The sequence below is a fragment of the Falco cherrug genome, chromosome 1 (genome assembly GCF_023634085.1).
Source record: "Falco cherrug isolate bFalChe1 chromosome 1, bFalChe1.pri, whole genome shotgun sequence".
Lineage (NCBI taxonomy): Eukaryota > Metazoa > Chordata > Aves > Falconiformes > Falconidae > Falco > Falco cherrug.
This window is the reverse complement of record NC_073697.1, coordinates 1,648,683-1,670,397: the sequence shown is the minus strand read 5'-3', so window position 1 is coordinate 1,670,397 and position 21,715 is coordinate 1,648,683. Positions and strand designations below refer to the sequence as shown.

The 21,715-nt window shown below is 38.1% G+C and overlaps 1 protein-coding gene across 2 annotated transcripts in view; it reads left to right on the top strand.

Moving 5' to 3' along the window:
* The window catches only part of VEGFC (vascular endothelial growth factor C), an 82,489-nt gene that overhangs the window by 58,080 nt on the left and 2,694 nt on the right, over nt 1-21,715 (top strand). For both annotated transcript variants that reach the window (XM_005441174.4, XM_027808163.2), the window contains exons 2-6: nt 690-903; nt 2,874-3,064; nt 14,135-14,286; nt 18,760-18,869; nt 19,122-19,452. In XM_005441174.4, the coding sequence (XP_005441231.3) occupies nt 690-903; nt 2,874-3,064; nt 14,135-14,286; nt 18,760-18,869; nt 19,122-19,452 (998 nt within the window). The remainder of the gene's footprint in view (nt 1-689; nt 904-2,873; nt 3,065-14,134; nt 14,287-18,759; nt 18,870-19,121; nt 19,453-21,715) is intronic.

The following is a 21,715-nucleotide window of genomic DNA, read 5'->3' as shown; positions in this document are numbered from 1 at the left end:
ATCTGAGGCTGCTCTTGGGACAAGGAGCTAGTGCTTAGAGCCCCGAAGGGTTTCAGTTGAAACTCTCAGCAGTGAGGGGGTGGGCAGTTCAGATTCCTAAAGGTACCAAAGTGCTTGACTCCTACTGGTTCAAGGATTAGTGGTCTTTAATAGAATTTGTTTATTAAGGTTTTACCTAAAAAGACACAAAGTAATATGAATTATTTTCCTCTTTTTTTTCTAATGTAACATGTTTTGAATTTCTGGGTGTTCTGATTTTCCTGGACTAAGGGAAATGGGGAAAAATCTGGTGTTACTTTACAAGTATGTGACATGTAACATGATCATCATTTAAATATTTTGGTGTTTAAGCAATGAGAATTTTATCATGAAAACTTTTATTTCCAGGATAAAAATGCATATTTTTTTTTTTAATCTGCAAACTCTACTTGTATAGGCTTAATTCTATAGCTCCTTCCTCGCTGAGACGTTTTGAACTACAAGTACGGTGAAGAGTTAGTGGCAGAAGCAAAACATTTCAGTATTTGTCAACATAGTACTGTTGGCATGGACCTACAGAAGCTTTTTTTCTAACGAGGACCCCTTCGAGTACAACTTCATTCTACACTGTATGCGTTGTTTTTCAGACTACTTTCCAGCAAACTTTGTGTAATAGAGAAAGTAATTAATCTTGCATGTTACTTTGACAGGCTCATGCAAGCAAAGACCTGGAAGAGCAGTTGCGGTCTGTGTCCAGTGTGGATGAACTCATGACGGTACTTTACCCAGAATACTGGAAAATGTTCAAATGTCAGTTGAGGAAAGGAGGTTGGCAACACAACAGGGGACACTCCAGCTTTGACACAAGATCAGATGATTCCCTGAAATTTGCTGCAGCACACTATAATGCAGAGATCCTGAAAAGTAAGTACAGGGCGCAAAACACATTCTAACACACAATGAATCAAAATCTGAAGGCTTCTCAGTTGTGTCAAAAATATTTTAAAACCTAAGCATTGTCAGGAAACCAACCTCTGCAGTTTGAATTGATGCCATGTCTATAATATAAAATATTTGAAAATCAGCCTTCCCTAATGAAATAAATTGCTCTGCAGACATATTTTTGGTACATCCATTGTAAGAGAGGTGCTTCTACAGAGTGCTTCTCGGCTCAATGGGTAGAGGAAGTTAAGTGTTTGTCTTCAGGTGTAAGCAATCTTGCTTTGCAGAGGCTGTAACAATTTTGAGAAAGGAAAGAGGGCACTGATAGTTGGATTCATGGAACTGTTTCTGCTTGTTTTTGCAATCACGTCACGGCTGGTAGTGCCTTCTTCTCTCATGCATTATTGCTTTAGGATGCTAAATAATCCACCTGTAGCTTTTTCCTGTAACATGAGCACAGTTGTCACGTTGTTATGCTCAAACCAGAAAAAAACCGGCTTTCAGACAAATATGTCAATACCCTTTAGTGATTTAGATGGCCTAGATAAAAATATATTAGCTTACAGTTTAAGCAAGTGCTTGCAGGCAAACACAGGATTTATAGCAGGAGGTGTGGTTTTTTTGACATGATATTGGAAATCATGTATTTTAATGGAGACATTAAGGTACACATGAGGAGAAATTTCCATTTTTGCTGAATAGCCTAACAAAAACTGTTGCCAGGAGAGAATGAAGAGGCCTTTATTGTATAGCTGCAAGTTTCACGGCTGTTTAGTGTAAGGTTGTATCTGGTAAAAGTCTGTATAACATGGTGTAAAATGTTTGCCCAAATTTGCATAGGTAACCTGGGCAGGGCGCAAATATTGCCTCTCAGATTAATTCCTATGGTGTATAGAACAGCTAAATAATAACCTTTTGCTTTGAATTATACTCTTTGAGTTTAAAAAGTAAACGTGTTCAAATTAATTTCACGTTAAGTGTGTAAGTATAGAATTTAATGTTTCTAATATATAGTATCCAAGTGAAGTGCTGTGTGGGACCAGCTATGCTTACCTGGGGGAGATGTGCAGTACTTTAGACTTCACTCATGGTGAGACTCACCCCAGCCATAGCAGGAGGGACATGTACAGCTGTAGCTGCTGGCCGGCAGGTTGAGGGAGGTGATTCTGCCCCTTTGCTCGGCTCTGGTGGGACCCCACCTAGAGCACTGCGTCCAGCTCTGGAGCCCTCAGCACAGGAAAGACATGGACCTGTTGGAGTGGGTCCAGAGGAGGGCCACAAAAGTGATCAGAGGGGTGGAGCACCTGTCCTGTGAGGAACGGCCAAGAGAGTTGGGGTTGTTCAGCCTGGAGAAGGGAAGGCTCTGGAGAAACTCTACTGCAGCCTTTCAGTACTTAGAGGGGACTTCCAAGAAAGATGGGGACAAACTTCTTGGTAGGGACTTGTGATAGGACAAGGGATAATAAAGAAGAGATTTTTCATAATGAGGGTGGTGAAACACTGGAACATGTCACCCAGAGAGGTGGCAGGTGCCCCGTCCCTGGAAACATTCAAGGTCAGGTTGGATGGGGCTCCAAGCAACCTGATCTAGTTGAAGGTATCTCTGCTTATTGCAGGGGGGTTGGACTAGATGGCCTTTAAAAGTTTCTTCCAATCCAAACTATTCTATAATTCCATGATTCTATGTCATATGATCTACCCAATCTTGTTAGGTTCCCCTTGTAGCTCTGCTGTGACTTTCCTTCTGCTCCATGACAATGTGCCACATCCCTATGAAGAAGAAAAATTAATTAGAAGTTAACATAGAGAGATGTGTACTGAATAAAAGGTGTGACTAGCAATTACATTTTCGGTTCTAAATAAAAAAAAAAAAATCCTACTAATTTACTGCAGGAAAGTATTGTTTTTAAACAGTTACTTTATAACACATGAAATTCCCTGTAACTTGGCAGGTATTGATACTGAATGGAGAAAAACTCAGTGCATGCCACGTGAAGTGTGTGTGGATGTGGGAAAAGAGTTTGGAGCAACTACAAACACCTTCTTTAAACCTCCATGTGTATCCATCTACAGATGTGGAGGTTGCTGCAATAGCGAAGGACTCCAGTGTATGAATGTCAGCACAAATTACATCAGCAAGACAGTAAGTTCTCACTCTTACTACAGTCCAAGTGCTCCTTGCAAATCCATTTGTGATCATGCATATTTTAAACCTTCTTACTTAGTACACGGAAGGAAAAGAATCAATTCCAGAATACATAGGAAAAACAGCTGAAGAGACTGCTGCCCAGAAGAAAGTGTTCTCTTTTCCCCAAAATATATTCTCTTCTCTCCTCTCCCTCTCCTCTCCCTCTCCTCTCCCTCTCCTCTCCCTCTCCTCTCCCTCTCCTCTCCCTCTCCTCTCCCTCTCCTCTCCCTCTCCTCTCCCTCTCCTCTCCCTCTCCTCTCCCTCTCCTCTCCCTCTCCTCTCCCTCTCCTCTCCCTCTCCTCTCCCTCTCCTCTCCCTCTCCTCTCCCTCTCCTCTCCCTCTCCTCTCCCTCTCCTCTCCCTCTCCTCTCCCTCTCCTCTCCCTCTCCTCTCCCTCTCCTCTCCCTCTCCTCTCCCTCTCCTCTCCCTCTCCTCTCCTCTCCCTCTCCTCTCCCTCTCCTCTCCCTCTCCTCTCCCTCTCCTCTCCCTCTCCTCTCCCTCTCCTCTCCCTCTCCTCTCCCTCTCCTCTCCCTCTCCTCTCCCTCTCCTCTCCCTCTCCTCTCCCTCTCCTCTCCCTCTCCTCTCCCTCTCCGGGGGGGGTGGCAGGGGAATAAAAAAATTATGATGCCTTGTTCTCAGTTTTGAGATTATCCATGAAACATAATTCTGTCCTTTTTTTTTACATCTACCATTTGCCTGCTGTATGAGGCAAGCAATCTGGAAAACTAACCTTTAATTTTAGTAGTGAAGACTGCTTTAGGACGTGTGCAGACACAATGCATGTTGCAAATAAACCTTTTAGGAACCCAAATTTACTATATTAAGAGATATTAGTGTAACATACCCATTCTTTTTGTTTTAGTGCACCTTCCTCAGGTATATGTGCAGATTTTATTCAAGTTCAGGGCTAGTGATCAGGTAGGAGTGTGCAGAGATTAAGCATTGAGCCTGTGGGCTGCCTTTAAAGGATGAGCATACATGCATTATTCTATTTCAAGTAGCTATCACAGTTATCTTAAAACAACATTTCCCTGAAAAATCACATAAAAATAATCATGCTTCAGAATGTTTGCTAGGATAATTTGCTTTTGTTACAGTATTTGGTAGGAGTTTTGTTGGTTGTGGGCCTTTTACCTCATCTTTCTGATACTTTGAAGAAAACTAATTTTAGTGTAAATCTTGCTTCCTTTTTCAACTAGATTCATCGAGCTGAAGATGCAGTACATATTAATAAGGAAGATACACAACTGCATAGCTAACTATGAGATTGTAGCCCCTGGAAATGTCACTACTTTATTGCGAAACTTCTTAGTGCTCTGAGCCTTCTTGAGGCCAAAAAGGGAACAGAAAAAAAACAGAAAAAAAACCAGCTTTTTTTTTTTTTATAAAAAAATTTTTTTGTCCTCATTTCTCACCAAATCTGTCTGTCTGAAGTGGTGTATTCTAGCAAGAATTTTCAATCCTAAATTTAAGCTAGTGGTAGACAGCCACACAAAGCAGGAATAATGCTAACTCAAAATAGCTTGAACAAAGAAAACTACAACGCTGATTTCGTTCAGGCCCATAGCTATTCCCACAAACAGCTGTCCTAATTCCATTTGCTTGAAAGATGGAAATATAATTTTCATGTTATAAACCAAGAAATAGGACTTCTTTTTTTTTTTTTCATGGATTTATGAAGTTCAGCTTATTGGAATGATCTAGTTACAGAGAGAGTTGTTCCACTTAGCACAGATTTCCTGGTCTTTGAGCACCATATCAGTTTGGGGTAAATAATCCCTTTCTATTCATCTTTCTGTTCTTATCTATTGAGTGAAGTAATTTATTTTTGCTAGTAGAAAATGTTTAGTGCTGAGTTTCTTTTTTAAGTTCTTGATGCCATTGGTGATTATATGATATAGAAGTAGTTAAAGATTTGAGAGATTCTGAAAAAGAAAATGTTAAAGGACTTGTCAGAAAGAAGAAAGAGGCAACAACATTGTTTTGTTTTCTTACCTATACTGTAAAAGCAAGCAATTTAATCTCTTGAGTTTTCTGTCTTGCTTCTGCTTTCCAGTTTTATCTGGTCCTTGACAGAATGCAGTTTTAAAAAAACCCTTAATAAAGGAAGAGAGCTATAGCTATATCTCTTCATCTGTCATCATCTCAAATCTTTTTAAAGTTATGTGACCACAGCTTACCCTATATCAGATGAGAATTAGGAAGAAAAAAGTATTGGATTCAAGACCCTTCTGTGGAATTCAGGTACCCTACACACCTATTTTCACTACTGTTTTCCTTTTATTTCCTGAATGAAATCAGAACAAATGGTTAGTAACCAGGCATCTTCTGTTTTTTCATCTCACCATTTTTGTAGTTTTGTTTTTGGTGTGTAAATTCCAAAAGATAACTTCATGCTGTTCAGCCTGCAGAAGAAGTCTTAATGGGAAATTAACTTTTCAGCTGGAGGTCTTACTGTGAGGGCAAGCTCTAGCATCGGTTCCAGACATTAAAGAAAGTTGATATCAGCTTTCATCAAAATTAATCAAAAAGAGAAGAGCTAAGCATAGTGATTATTTTTATGGGGAGCAAATAATTGATCGCCAGGAGAATGGACTAGGTCAGATGTTCCCAGATTGGCTTGTGGAACACTGTGGTGGTTCAGAGAGAGGTCAATAGTTCTGTAGTTCGGGCTGTGTGCCCCCTTTCTAGCCACTTTATTAAGAGAAAAACAGAAAAGTATCCCGCTTTGCTTTAAATGCCATTTTTTCCACAAAGATCATTCCAGTAGTTGCTAGGGGGTGTTTATACATGATGAGGACATGAGACCATTTCTTAATTAAGCTATAGTACGAGGTTTGAGAACCCCCTAGGCTAATTCATAAAATGCAGTAGATCTTTTTCTTCCTTTAGCTGTGACACTGCAATAGCCCAACTTTGCAGGTGGCAGCTTGTTTAAGGTCTGTGGGGAAGGTGGTTGGTTGGTTTTTCGTTTCGTGGTGTGGTTGTGTTGTTTATTTCTCTAATTGTTATTAATCAAACAACTGTTCTTTTTCACATGGCACAGCTAGTTCAACAGCAGTTAAAAAGGTTTGGACCTACCTGGTGCAACAACAGCCTGTCCCTCAGCTGTACATTTTTTATGCCGCACCTATAGGTACTTGCGTATAGGTTGAAGGGGCGGCAGTGAGCAGATGTCAAAGAGCCAGCTCATTCCAGTCTTCCTCTTGGCTGGCAGGGTGGACAGTTTTTTGGCTTCTTTCAGATCATTTGATAGAAAGGTCCTAAATCTTCTTGTTTCATGGTCACAGTAAAAGTCCCTCAAGGGAAAACATCTTTCCAAGCAGTTTCGAATTAGATGTAGGGGAGCTTTTCTCACAGGAAAGAAGTTAACAGCTTAAAATTGCTTGCCATATTTGAGATGTACATGGTGTTCCTTTACACAGTTTGGAGATGCATATGTCATAAGAATTTTCAGTTGTTTTGAACTTTACCACTTATGCCTTTTCCCATGCATTTTTCTGTTAGGCTGATGATTGTAATGATATAGTAGGTACTATTAATAGTGGGAGATACAGCAGTATAATTTCCAAACGTTTTTTATTAGAATTTCTGGGAGGAATAAAGTGATTCAAATATAAAAAGATAAAATAAGGAACCCGAGCATATCAAACAGATATGAAATGTGTTATATCACGTAAGTTACCTGTTGTTGTATCACACATAAGCCTTGAAATACTGTTTTTTAAAAAAAAAGTTAGTGAAATAAATAACGATTGTGTACCATTTTTCTGATAGCTTCTGTTCATTCTTTCCAGTCTTGTATCCTTAGCTTAAAAATCTCTCTAGATACATTGTGCTTTGTTACACTGGTTATACTTGGCCAGCCTTACTGACACTTTAGGCAGTGCAAAGATCACAAGTGATGGAAACCGAGAGTCAACCATGTTTAAGGGAAACTTGCCAAAATAAACCACAGTCTATCAGACAAACATAGAGTAGTTCCTGTAAATCTGGGGGGAAAATCATACATAAATCCTATATTTGAAAAGTTTCTAGAATGATAAGCTTCCGTCGTCTGGTACGAAAGTGTTTTGATTATTTTATATTTTGGAAGTCATTGATCATCATAGTAATTGTATTTGTGCTGATACAATGGATATTGGCGCATGTGACAGTAGTGCTGAACAATTTATTTTAGCTGCTGAAGCAAAGAAATACTAAGTATAAAAATCAACAGTTCTTCTGGAAAGTATGGTATGAAGTCCTTCTAGTCTAAAGAAGGAGCTATCAATGCAGTGAATCAACAATACATGCCTTTCTAAGGATCATTGAGGAGGAATATATGAGAATATTTTTTTTCCGGAATTCTGATAGCAGTTTTGGTCAAGCATGCAGAGATTCCTGTCTGCTGTTAGATATAATTTTTTAAAAAATTAATATTAAAATCATGGTGAGCTCTAGGTCATGGACCAGACTCTGGTCCCACCCTCATTTCAGTTCTCCACCGCAGCTCTAAAAATGGCTGACAGAAGAGCGTGGCCCGTTCGGGAACTGAAAAGAAGCTGCTACAGGGCTGTTGTGGGATGGAGCACACAGGTCTGCCCTGGAAGCTCTTGCAAGGACGACTGAAGAAATAACAAGGATGGGAAGAAGGGGGACTGGTGCACTTGGCTTCATAGTAATTGCAGGTTTTGGAGTGCCAAAGGCCAGGTCTGGTTAGGGAGAACAATTCAGAGACACCTTTGCCTGGTGTACTCTTGCTGTGCTTCTCACTGGAGGAGTAAAGAGCATATGCACCGATCTTCAAGGATTTAAAAAAATGACGTGTAAAAGAATGAAAATTTAGGGGAAAAAATTGTTTGTAGTTGCACACAGGATTGTAAAAGCGATCTAATGATTCACTTACCTTTGTATTAGTCTGAAAAGTTCTTTAATTATTTACCTGTCTCTACTGGAAGGCAGAAAATAGAAGTATATGAAGCTGACGTTCAGGTCAGCTGACCATAGGATATGCTGCCTTTTAATTTTGGCTGGTGCAGTGGAATGAAAGTTAAGTATTAAGCGTAGAATATACCTTACTACAGATAGTGTAATCCAAATGTACGAAGAAAAATGACCTTCCTTCATTTTTGAAAATGAACATTTCAAGTTATGCTAGGTTGAAAGACAGTTATCAAGTCATCTTGGTAATTGACAATGGGAACTACAGAAAATACGTATCCTCAAATAATAATAACAAAAAATGTCTTGCAACCAAAGTTCTTTTTTAAAATCCATATAGTACCAATTACTGTCAGAGTTTTAGCACACAGTTTCTATTTAAGTCATTTACTATACTTTTCTCTAGAGCTTTTTCATGACAGAGAAGAATGGGGAAAAAAACATTTATAGTCACGCATAATCTTGTTCCACGGTAAACAACTCTAGCTTAAGTAGCCTAATATTAAGATTATCCATCATACTCCGTTATAAACTCTACTGGCATCCTTAGCCTAACTTCGCTATTCTTTAACAATAGAGGTTGACATTTTTCTGCCAGATGTGCTGGGTTTGCTTTTAGTTTTTTGCTTCAAAACCTCAGTAAAAGTGGTGGTTCTGCTTTTTCTTAGACCGGAGTAAGAAAAAGTGCATATGGCTTTATCAGTAAAAACAAAAAACAATGGGTTTTTTTAATCTAAAAAAATGTTCATGTTTCCTTGTTTTAGGTAAAGGATACGATACTTGTTTGCTTGTATTAGGAATGTGTGTTTCGTTATCTTTGAGACAATCTGCATACTTTTAAGTGTTAAAAAAAAGAAAAAAGAAAGAGCTAGGAGGCAAATGGTATTGTTAGAAGACTTGGCTTTCTTCGTAACTAGAACACTTTGTAACCTGGAGCTGAACAAAAAATCTGGTGCAGTTTCAGATCTAGGAACCTAAATCCCATCATCTAGGGAGAATCTGTCATTGGTAGACCCACCTTTCGTTGGGAAGGAATGAACCTAGTTGATCCAAAAGCAGCTGAGCCAAGATGTGTGTGTGCCAGAACACTAAAAATTATGCTAAGGAACCCAAGAAGAGGGAAGGGAAATCAAGCTTCATGGGCTGGCTGAAAGGGAAGTTTTGGGTGGGCTGAAGTGAGAGGAGGTTGGCACAGAGGTGAAGACCTTAGGACACAAGGGCTGAGCACAGTACTTTGAAGAGAAATATTAGAAAATACAAGAAAGACTGGAAGACCTACCATGAGGCTTTCAGTGACAAAACAGCCTTGGTCTTGGCTGAATGGCATGTATTCGGTTCTTGTGAAATTCGTTAACTACGTATGGTTTTCAACTGTTCTTCAGTTATGTAGAGCTTCCATTAGTATGTGTTACACACTAAGATTAACAGTATGTTACTGATACATGTTTATGATACTAGCTTCTGTGGAAGAGGTCAGAGCTTTGACTGCGATTTTGTGTGATTTAATTTGTTTTGTTTTGTTGTATGTAATGCTCCATAGCTGTGCTATCACATACTGCTTCAGTGGGTATTTTCCACTGCTTTCTTGACAATGCGGCGTTAGTAGCACAAATGTGCAGGACAACATGGGCAGGTTGAGTCTAATATTTTTCTTTTAACTTGTATTTGCATCCAACTCTAGCAATACGTAATGTACTTTGATTTGCTGTTTAATGTGCTATAATTGTAACATTTTTTTCTGAAAACTGCAAGCAATAAAAGCTTTGAAAACACTGCTCTAATCGCTGCTGCTGTCAGATCTCATGTTCTAGGGACTGAACCTCATTTTTTGTAGTCTTTAGTCCTGAATGTCTGGGTTTAGGCATTGGTCCCTGAAGAACAGACCTGAAGGATATGTCTTTTACCTATTGCCTGTAGTGTGAATTAATCCAATTTTTACTATGATATGAAGTTGGGAAGGAAGAGAAGATTTGGGCCTCTAAGGATACTGTAAAACCAATCCTTTACCAAGTGAGAAGTCAGACAGAAATATAAGCCATCTGATCTCCAAGAAGAGGCACCCATTTGGGCAGTATGGGTACCAGCAATAGTAGCCACAACCAGTAGTGTTGCCAGCAAAGAAGGGAGTCAAGAACCAGCCTTATACACTGTTGTTACAGTGCATTTCTCGTAGAAATACCCTTTCTAGATATTGACGTTTGGCTGTGACGTGTTGCCCAGCATGCCCTGTAGTGACAATAGATGTTGAGCTTATTGTTCTGGTGGATGAAGATGAGAAAGAAATAAATTAGAGATGTTAGCAAAACCAGAAAGCATTACACAATGTCCGATCTTACCTAATTTGAAGTGATTTATTAAGATGATAATTCAAACCCAGCTTATGTATATTGAGAGTTTACTCACACTTAAGCAGCTTCATTGGATTTAGAGATGCTGCTATCACAGCTGAGAGCAGAATATACATTTTTTTTTTAGAGTGGGTCTTCTTTAAAATGCCAGAGATTGTTTAAACTGAATTATTATGTGTTTTCTGTAACAGACTACTTTTCAAGAATGTATTTCTTGTGAAATCTCTTCTTGATACAGTTTCATTATCAGAAGATAAGAATAAATACCTCATTTTTCAGTATGCATCAGAATATAGTATCTTGATAGCGTTTGCAGAAAAGTGAAGAAAGAACAAATCAGTATTTCCAGCCCCAGTATTTCACATCCATCAGTCCCGTTAATGAAAATAGATCTGGTTTATATTCTTCAAAATGCTAGTTCGTGTATCATCTTAAGCACTTGCCAAAAGTGAGGACTAGAAGTGTAATACCAAATATAATATAATACAGTATCTAATATAAATAGTTGTCTTAAGTTTTTTACTTTATATATGAACAGTAGCTACTATTAGGTGATGTAAAATGCATTGCTGTTAAGAGAATTTAGTTGAACAAACTGAAGGAGATTCAGTGAAGTTAAGGAAGCTAGTCTACCTTTACATTGTTTAACTAGGGGTGTTTTGCATTGCACCACTGAAACGTTTATGGGAGTAGTTGTTAGCAATACTTATCTCTAAACTGATAACCTTTCATAGTTTAGATGGAAGGATAAATGTAGATTAAGACAATGTTCATCATTTCCACTCACAATTGGTATGTCTCAGGTGTTCTAGTGAAATCTCTCTCGGTGCACTCGGGATGCCAAACAGGAGGACAGTTAGCCTGCCAGGGACCTCTTTTAGCTGGTTTGGAATTGTAGCAATAGTCCTACACTGCCGTCTCCAGCAGTCTGGAGTCTGCTGTGCTTTGCAGCGTGACAAACCGATCTCCAAGAACAGAAGAAGAACAGAACATGCCCTTTTTTCTAGTCACCTGAAGTTCAGTCCATGCAAAGAATCATGCGTCTTCAGTTTCAAAGTTTTATCAGTTCTCCCTATAGTGGGTTTTTACTTCACCTTTGGAAAAAGAAGTTCATACTGTGATAAGAAAGCAGAGAGAACAAGATTCTCTTTACATGTGTAGTATTGTAATTAAGTCCATACTCTTTCTTCTGCCTCTCAATTCATAAATGTCTTTTAGGAATCAGTTTTCTTATATTTAGTATAGTAAAGGCTTTTGCATCTGTAGATTCTTAGCTATCCAGATTTTTAGAGGTCCAGACCTGTTGTGCTGTCCTTCTGAAAACACAAATTGTTTAAAAAAAGGTACTCTCGCATATATAGATGTTTTGTCATTTGATTAAAGATCAGTATTTAAAAAACAGAAGCCCAAAGAACTCAGCATGTATTTTCTCAAATGTGTACTGTATGCAGAAATGAAAGCTATTTTTCATAAACACAGTCCTCTCTGTCTACATCTACACCACCACCTTCATCCTTTCTAATTTCCTAGTTTGTGCATTATAACAAAACTTATGATGGCCTTCACGTAGGTGCCTATTTTTAAAATAAATTAGTAAGTACATAAAGCGACATTACATCAGTATGAGAATTATATCTCTGGGTTATGATTATTGCTCTATTTGGACGAGGCATCTTGGTAGGAATTCCTTTTGTGATTAATTTAAAGGAACTTTTATAATAGATAAGGGTAAATATTGGTTTTGGATGCCAAAAAGGATTGTAAATATAATAAAAAGTTGATCAGAAAGTCTCTTTCCAGAAGTCTGTGTTGAACTTTGTCAAAACCCTGGAGGTATGTCTGGTGAGAAATAGGCATTCATTTTATTGGTACCAAACTTTAAACTAGACGTGGACTTGTGCCCTTATCTTACTGATGACTCAAGACCAAAATTTTAAGAAGTGTTACTTATTTTGCAGCTGGAGCAAGAATCCAAGTGCTAATATGCTTTGGCTGGAAGTCTGTCTAACAAGAGAAGCTCTTCATGGTAGCTCCCTAGAAAGACAGGGTTTTTTCATCAGTATTAAAAAGATGAAGGAAACAATTTTCTGGTTTGGATTTCCTTCTACATAAGTAAATACATACCAGCTTGCATTTCTAGACTGTAGTGGGGGAAAAAAAGCACATTTAAAACTAACGGAAGGGATGTGGTGCTTTTGCAGCAAAAATAATAGCATTGTAATCTTCTGTTAACAGAATCTAATACAAATAAATACTTTTGCAGTTTTAGTTCTTGTATGATGACATTCGGAGTGTTAGACTTTTTTAAAGTTGCAGTCACTAAATGATGTCAAAATTTGTTGCGTGAAACAGGTAATACCTATCAGACTTAATGATGCTTTATACAATTCAGGTGTAAGTTCTATGATTCAGGTTTATTAATAGTACAAGCTTTATCGTTGGCTGCACAAGTGCCCTTTAACCTGTGAGTACTTGGTGAATATATCCCATACTGCTGTACCTGCATGCTTGAAAGTACTCAGGCTCTCCTGCATACTTCAGTGCCAAGGTACCCTTTTCAGGACATCTTGTAAATTTACTTCATACTCTCAATCATTTAAAATTACCAGTATTTTGATTACATTTGCATGCTGCCTATATGCCATACTATAAAGTTATTGATTATAAGAAAGCATTGCAAATAGATCTCAGCTAAAAAAATAAAATCTAGTTATACATTCTCATCAACTGAAACTGGAATAATAACCAATGACCACGTTTTTAAATGCAGTGAAATCCCCAGAAGGTGCAGAAATATATTTGGAAAAGCAACTATGTACCTAAAAGGCAACAGTGCACTATTATCCTATTAAAAATACTATCAAAAAAAAAAGAGTTTGTAAGGCTTTGACCTAAAGTATTTGTCCCAACTAATTTTCAGGAGGCTATTGAAATCCATGTTTCAACAGTGAAACCTTCTTAATTTGATGAAGTAGGTGTCCTGAATTAAATACTGAAATGAGCCTCACTGTTTGTCTGTTACCACATGTTCTCTTTTTCCACAAGGTACCACTGAAGTTGTCCTCTTCCACCAGCTGAACTAATTTCCTGCTAAAATTAGAATTTTATTCATTCACATACATTATTATTTTATTAATAGTGGATATTTCTTAATATCTTGAGAAAAAAATAGTTCAAGATGCATTCTGTTAGGGTAACCATATAATTTGCATTGATACAAATACTGGAAAGTAAAAAATACAGCATGCTACAGTTCAAAACTTGTTCATCCAAAAATGTTTTGATCTAAGTCCAACGTATTGCTGTTTTACACAATGTTTTTGTAATTGTGCAACTGATGTATTAGGCTGTAGCTTACCCCCTTTTAAAATTGTTCTGGTTTTCCAACTTTTTGAAGCACCTTCCAAATATTACGGTTTAGTTTTTTTTAAAAGGCTGCCAATTTGAAGTCATTTTGTCTAGAAAAATGTGTTGTTTGTACGTTTTCCTCTTTGAATGTTAAATGTTATAGTAAGCAAACAGGCACGTAACACGGTTTAACACTAAAAACATGAATTGCCGTACCACAGCGATTGTATTCATTTTGCACATCACGATTTTTTAGCGGTACAATTGACTATGCCACTGAAGGATGGCAGAGAACAAAAACCTAAAACTTAAATTCCGTATAGGTTTTTTGTATGTCCTTATGTTATTTTTAGTTGCACTGTTGCTGATCTATAAAAACATGCTTTCCTTTCCTTTCCCTTTTCTAGTTGTTTGAGATCACAGTGCCTCTCTCTCACGGCCCCAAACCGGTAACCGTCAGCTTTGCCAACCACACGTCCTGCCGATGCATGTCCAAGCTGGATGTTTACAGACAAGTTCATTCTATCATAAGACGTTCCTTGCCAGCAACACAAACTCCGTGAGTATGAGACCTTGCCTTTTCTTTTGCATTATGAGCAAGCCTATATAATTAGATTTAAAATGTTGCTGGAAGCTTTCACAATTAAGATAGGTGAACTACACAGTAGTAGTAGCAGAGTGCATTTTGCAAAGGAGCTAGTACTGTTTTACACGAAGGGAATGTTACTTTAGTAACATTAGCTTTTTACCCAGTGGATTAACTGGGGCTAGCTGATTTTAAAATGAAGAATAATGTTGTTTGTGGGGTTTGTTCCATGGAAAGAGCTGCAATGCAATTGAGGCTTGAAGGAAACATTAAAATCAACTTCTTTATCTGTTCTTGATTACCTTTTTTTAAAAAAAACACTTTCAAATAAGGAGTGCACAGCATCTCTGTCTCTTAAATATTTTCCTATTTAAAATGTTGTTGAAAAAAAAGGCCTGGGAATCTTTAACTCCAGATCTTTTTGGAGATCTTCATATGCCAGAAGCGAAAATAAAACAGAATGGGAAGGGGAAATAAAGGATTAATTGACAGGTCACAGAATTAGCATATTGATTTGTTTGGTGATTTTGAATGAGAAGGAAGAAATCTGGCACTGAAGCAACTGTTACTAAAATACTTGAAGAACTCCTTCCCTTCATTTTAGAGGACTGAGTGATGATTTCATTATGTATACGTATTTAGGAGACAAAACATACGTAATGGACTAACAGTTGCTTCATGGAAGGACCAATAACTACAAGCTGAAGTGGAATCAATTGTAGACATTTTTAATATGGCAAGTGAATAGTGTAAAATGCCCCTAAGTCTAAGTTAGGTTGTTTTCTCTCTCTTTTCAGTCAGTTGAAGTCTGGATGTTTTCTGACATGTTCCAACGAAACACAGATTATGTTCTATTTGTATTCTAATTATTGAATTTTTTCATCAAAACATGAATCATAAACAGTGGATTAGAAAAATATTAGGAAAGAAATCTATCAATAGTTAAATAATTGCATAATTAACACATTAGAAAAAAATCAAAAGCCAGAAGTCATTAGTGAAGTCAAATTATGCTCACTGTTGGCAGCTTCTCGGTGCTTCCAGATTAAGAGCAGTTAGAATTACTAGTGCAAGACTTTATTTTAGCCAGGAACCTGTAGTTAGAGGGAAGTAAGCATACAGATACAAGACTTTGACCAGCGCTCACAGGCTGGCTGTGCTGTGAGTAAGGGAATCACGCTTCAAGAAAGGTAAGTGTCCTGGTTTCCACCAGGATAGAATTAACTTTCTTCTCAGTCGCTGGCATGGTGCTGCGTTTTGGATTTAGTATGAGAATGATGTTGATGACACACTGATGGTGTAGTCGTTGCTGAGTACTGTCCATACAAAGTCAAGGGCGCTTCAGTTTCCCCTGCTCTGCCGGTGAGCAGGGGCACGAGTAGCTGGGAGGGAGCAGAGCCGGGACAGAGCTGAACTTCCCAAAGGGATATTCTAGACCATAGAACGTCACGCTGAGTATATCACGGGGGGGGATATCACCGGCTCGGAGGGGCTGAGCGCTGCTCGGGGGCTGGCTGGGCACCCGTCAGCAGGTGGTGAGCGAGTGGGTTTTATTCCTCTCTCTCCCTTTCCTCTTCATTACATTCACTGTTGTTGTTGTTGATGCTTTATTTAAATTACTAAACTGTTCTCACCTCAACCCATGGGTTCTACCTTTTCCCAATTCTCCCCATCCCACCAGGCGGGGGGGGGAGTCAGCAAGTGGCTGCGTGGTATTTAGTTGCTGGCTGGGGTTAAACCACAACAGTAAGACAGAGCAGCACTACATCAGAATATATACAGGCCTTCTCTGCTGCCAAGTACTGTCTGTACGTTTAAAATCTATGGGTTTTTACAATAAAATAGAAGAAAAAAACCCAAGCTGAGTGCTTCTAGATTTGCATGTTCCTGGTGGGTGCCTGGTTGCTTTTCAGAATCCCAGTGGGGCTTTTTAATTTGTACTATATTTCCCAATTTCGTTTCAACTTGCTATTTTTCCTTAACATTTTTAGTGACAGGTTTGAACGCCAGTAAAACTGCATTAAAGCCAAAACTTGGAAATGTACTTTCTTGTCACAGTGGCAGATCTGCATGTGTGCACGTACTTACCTACTTGCTCATATATGACTTTCTTACGCATTACTGAAAAGCCTAAGAGCATAATCTCTGGGTTTAGGGTAGTAACACTTGGGATCTAATACGAATTCAAGGCTGGATTATGCCCTGATGCACAGGCATGTGTTAGAAGAGATAAATTACATGTAAGATAGAATACAAATAATATATTTTCTCTACATCTCTATCCTGAGAATTAAGGTCTCGGTCTTTGCCTGTTCTCCCACTTCTTTCCTTTTTTTTCTTTCTAAAATGTAGTAGCTACTTCTACACGCTTGCAGAGCTGAGGCATGTCAGTTCATGTTAACCAGTGTTTCAGGATTCCTCCTGGATTAATGGTATTTGAAGTTGTACTCTTCTCTGTTTATATAGAATGTCATCGAGGTGTGTGACTGAGTTAGGATATTATCCCTCTCAGAAGTTTAGTGATTTGGGGTGAGCGGGAGCAGAGGGGCCTGCAATACACCTAGTTCGGATCAAGTCTCTGTGATGACCTTCTTTTCCCATGATTTGTGGGTGGGGGCTTACAGAGCAGATAAGCATATTTTAGATGTGGGTTTAGACGTATGTTGTACACATTTAATGTTTCCTCCTCTTGTGTATTATCTGTCCTGACACTGGCAGCTAACAAGTTAGCATGCTGATATTTTTTTGTTATTGTTCCTTTTTCTTTTAGTTGAGTTGAGAATGGTTTGGAAGGAGGTAGTGAAATTTTCTGCAAAGTGGTTTTACCCCCCAATTTTTTTTTCCTAGCCTTTCTGAACTTTTTTGAAGTGTTAAAATAAGTAATTTTAAAATTTCAGCTATATCTCCCAATAATTTTCTGTACTAGCAACCAGGGTAGAAATGGTAAAGAAACAGTTCTAGTTCCTTTTGCTGGATGTCTCCAACCCTGATGCTGAAATATGTATTGTTCCCTTCAAGTTCTGGTAACTTGGGTTGTGTATCAACATTGTCTTCTCGTGGATTCATATGCACTTGGTGTTTTCTTCGTGCTGTCACCCTAGCTTCCTTCTGTAGGTAGCTGGTTAGACCCAGGCTGCTGCGGGTTGTTTTTTTAAAAAAAAAAAACCAAGAAAACAATAATATGTCTGTAAATTATCCATACTGGTTTTTAAGCAGAATCAGGAGGCAGGCAAAAGGACATATGTGCCAAGTGAGGGAGCAAGAGTGAGATCATTAGTGGAATGAAATCAGGAAACACCAGCTTGATAAAGTATGAGGTGATGCAGGGTGATGTTAAACTACAGCAGTCTTTACAAGCAAAGAGTTGTTTAATGTGGTGAAGGGGAGTGGTATACTGGAACGACGATCATGGAAGAATGTCCCAGCACCTGCATTTTTGAATGCATGAGTAATGATCCTCGGGGGAATGAAAAGTGCTTAAAATTTGTAATGTATGTGCTGCCTTAACAGATGGGGATTTTAGAAGTACTACAGAAATGATGAATAAATGACACAGCCTGGATGCACGAAGTTAGGCACAACTTGTTAAAAGTTGTAATGTCACCTGCCGTGATAAAGAAATTGCAGGCAAGGAAGATGAGATATCACACATAAATATTCTGTCTGTGGTGCACCTACTAGCCAAGTGCAGTCCTCCTTTAAAAGGCACCAGCTGCTGTTAGGATTTTTTGTTTTCTTTAGTCCACTACCTTGGCTGCAAAATTAGCAGGTAAAGAGCACTAAACTGTTAATTTTTTTGTTTTCTTTCATTTCTAAAGTGAAGAGCATCACTGCTGAAGTCCAACTCTTTAGATGCAAGAAACCTGTCTAGGATTTGAGTGGCTGACGAGGAGGAGTCAGTTAATGACACCTAAATTCCATGTAAAGGGGAAAGAAATCTGATAAACCGATTTTGTTTTAGAAATTAGATTTTTGTGTACTGCGTTCATCCAGAAACTATTAACAGCTGTCTTTTGACATCTATACATGTGAAAACATTTTTGTATTTCAAAAAACAATGTGGAAAAGTATGCTTCTTACGCCCTATGTGTATTTGGCATGCAAATATTTTTATGCTGGTCTATTTTCTATATAAAGCTTACATTCAAGGCTTAGATTTGTTTCCAGACTACATTAGGAAAGTACAGATATCAGCTTCTAGAAGTTAGAGCTAAAACTTGAAACATGAGAAGGTACCTTCAACAAATGGTTGAAGATTCCTATACTGGGGAGAACCTCAATTAGTAACAGATCTGATAGGAGTTAAAAATAAGATTATGAATGAGCTGAAGCTCTTAGAAAGGTTTTTGTAACGGAGGGAAACAAAAGCAGTCAGCACCTAAAATGCATATATTTTTTTTTTTGAGTTCCTATGGTAGTAATTCAGCAGTATATTTCATTCCACAGGTGTCATGTGGCAAACAAGACTTGTCCAAAAAATCATATTTGGAATAATCAAATTTGCAGATGTTTGGCACAGCATGATTTTGGTTTCTCTTCTCACGTTGGAGATTCTGGTAAGCAGCTTTGCTTAAAGGATTAACTGTCATCCCATGTTTTGATTTACCTAAAGGAGAAGTTAAAAACCTAAAAAAGTGAATAGTTAAGTATTTTTCTTTATTGATACTATTACTGGTTGTTGCCTGGTTTTTGATGTATACTTAAAAGACCTTAAAAGGTATGGATTTGCTATCATTTCTTCACTTATATAGGTGAATGGGTAGACACAAAATATTGATAGTGGTGCAACGTCTCTGCTGTATTTCTAGATGCATCTGAAGGTTTCCATATCTGTGGACCAAGCAAAGAGCTGGATGAAGAAACCTGTCAGTGTGTCTGCAGAGGAGGCATACGGCCCTCAAGCTGTGGACCTTACAAAGAACTAGACAGATCATCGTGTCAGTGCATGTGCAAAAACAAACTGCTTCCTGCTTCCTGTGGGCCCAACAAGGAGTTCGATGACGATAAGTGCCAGTGTGTGTGTAAAAAGATCTGTCCTAAACATCAGCCACTAAATCCTGCAAAATGCAGCTGTGAATGTATAGAATCTCCCAATAAATGCTTCTTAAAAGGAAAGAGATTCCACCACCAGACGTGCAGGTAAAAACTCAGTGTTTACTCCTTTTGTTGTGTTTACGGTACATTTTTGTTGTGTCGTTAGCTGTCTTGTTGCATTGCTTTGTAGTCTTAAGTAAAAAGTAAGCCTCTCTTCAATTTGATTTTATCTTCTATGACTTTGATCATCTCCAAGGGGAAACTACTAGTCAGAATGAGTATTTTAAAGCATGTTTATTTTCTTGTACTCTTATTACTACTTCATATGATTATTTTTTTTATTTTGATGAAAATGAGCTGTAAGATCAAGCTCCCTGGGGATTTTTTTAATGCTACTTAAAACCCCACTCTGTTTTTCCCCAAGAACTGAACATTGCAATTCAAATAACTCAAGTATTCCTAATTGGATCTCAGAGGCTAGTTCTGGAGATACCATAATTCATTTTCGCTTCCTAAATTTTTGCATAGCCTTAATTTCACTCAACAGATATTAAAGATTTATGAGTGCACGAAAAGTATTATAGCTCTGGGTGATTTCTGTGAAAAGTAGACATACGTAACTATAAAAGAGACCACCCACATTCATCATTTAAAATGGGATTTGGTCAGGAAGAAAACTCTGCAATTTCTTCATATATCACTGGAGCTTTTCCTTCCACGACGGCTACATCTATAGTGGTAGCAGTCTATATACAAAAATATGAATGACTTAATTTCTGCTTTATGTATTTTTTGAGGAACGTTTTTCTGTGAAGTTAATTTCTTAGAAACAATGCCATTTGGAACAGAAAGATCACTTATGAATATATGGAAATTATTTCTGTTATATTAATGACAAATAACAGTTCCAGAAATGTTCAGACACTGAAAAAGGAAAATGGCAAAGTGAGACATTTTAAATGGTTGTGGTTATTTGTTGCTTATCAAAGGTAAAAATTATGTATTTTAATATAACATGTAATTATATTACCATATATACATAAAGAAAAAATATCTAATATTAGGAATGACACCTGTGCTGAAATTTCTAAAATAGGGGAAAATATTAATAGTAACTGGCAGTACCTGTTTTGTTATGTTTGGCCTTTTGAGTGGAATAGAAGAGTTGTTAGAAACATAAGAAATAACTGTCATTCAGGTTTTATTTCAATTTTATGTTTGCAGAGTAAAAGAAACAACATGATTACATGAGCTTTAACATGCTACAGAGCCTTAGCACTGCTCCCGTGTGCACTGCCAGTAGTGCTACACATAAACCATGTGTATTTTAAAAGAACATTCACAACTGGAGAAGTCAGGCATTCAAAAAGCTAAGAAATGCCACAATAAATAGCTGATGCCATCTCTGTTTATTTAAAGACTTAGTATTTGAAGGAGGGAATAGAGCCCCGCTTTTCTCTGTGGTGTTGTGGTTGAAAACGATAGTTTGATCACTTTCTCACTTCCAAGGGCAATGTGATATAGGGTGCTTTTAGCTGTTTCTCTTTAAGCAGTTCATCTTTGTGTGGAGAAAGATTGATTTGTGTATGGTGTTACTCTGGAGCTCTACAACTGATAGATGGTAGCTGGTAGGACCATCAAGGGAAAAACAGAGGATGCAATCTCTCCTTCTTCTTAAAAAAAGGACTTACTGTAGGTTTCTCATATTTTGGCTCTGTCCACCACAAGATTTCTCTAAAAGAAGTAAAAAAAACCTGCAACATCCTGTTTGTCTTTGAAAAAAGATCCCTTGCTGTTATAAGACCATAATGTAAATGGAGGAGGTACCACTCTATAACTTGGTGCAAGATGCCTGAGACCTAGACATGGACAGAATCCTGTGGCCATGTCCTAGACAGCGTTCCGTGCTGTTGTCCTTGTAGCTTCTGGTTTCGAAGCACCTCTGCTGCTGATGTTATCCCCTGCTCCAGAGGAAAGGAATACAAAGTCATTTACAAAGGGCAGCGTAGAAAGGAAAAAGGAAAAGGAAAGAAAGAAAAAGCCCACTGTAAAATATACTGGCTTTTAAGTTGATGATGATGAAAGTAGTATTTTCTGCTAAGCCGATAACGCGACTGAAAGTAGCGTTTTCTGCTTCATTTTCATCTGTGAAGTGAGACTGCCCCGCACGGCAAACCTGGGCGTTCAGCAGCAACAGCTGCAATTACTGACCATCAAGAGAAAGTTGCCACTGGCTGACCCAGCACTATACACACTGACCGAACATCTGTCTCACCTCCAGTATGCTCAGATATTATCCTCAACAAAACAGACATCTATCACATGAAAGCGTTACGTAAACAATATCCAGCCCAAACCTTTTGAAAGA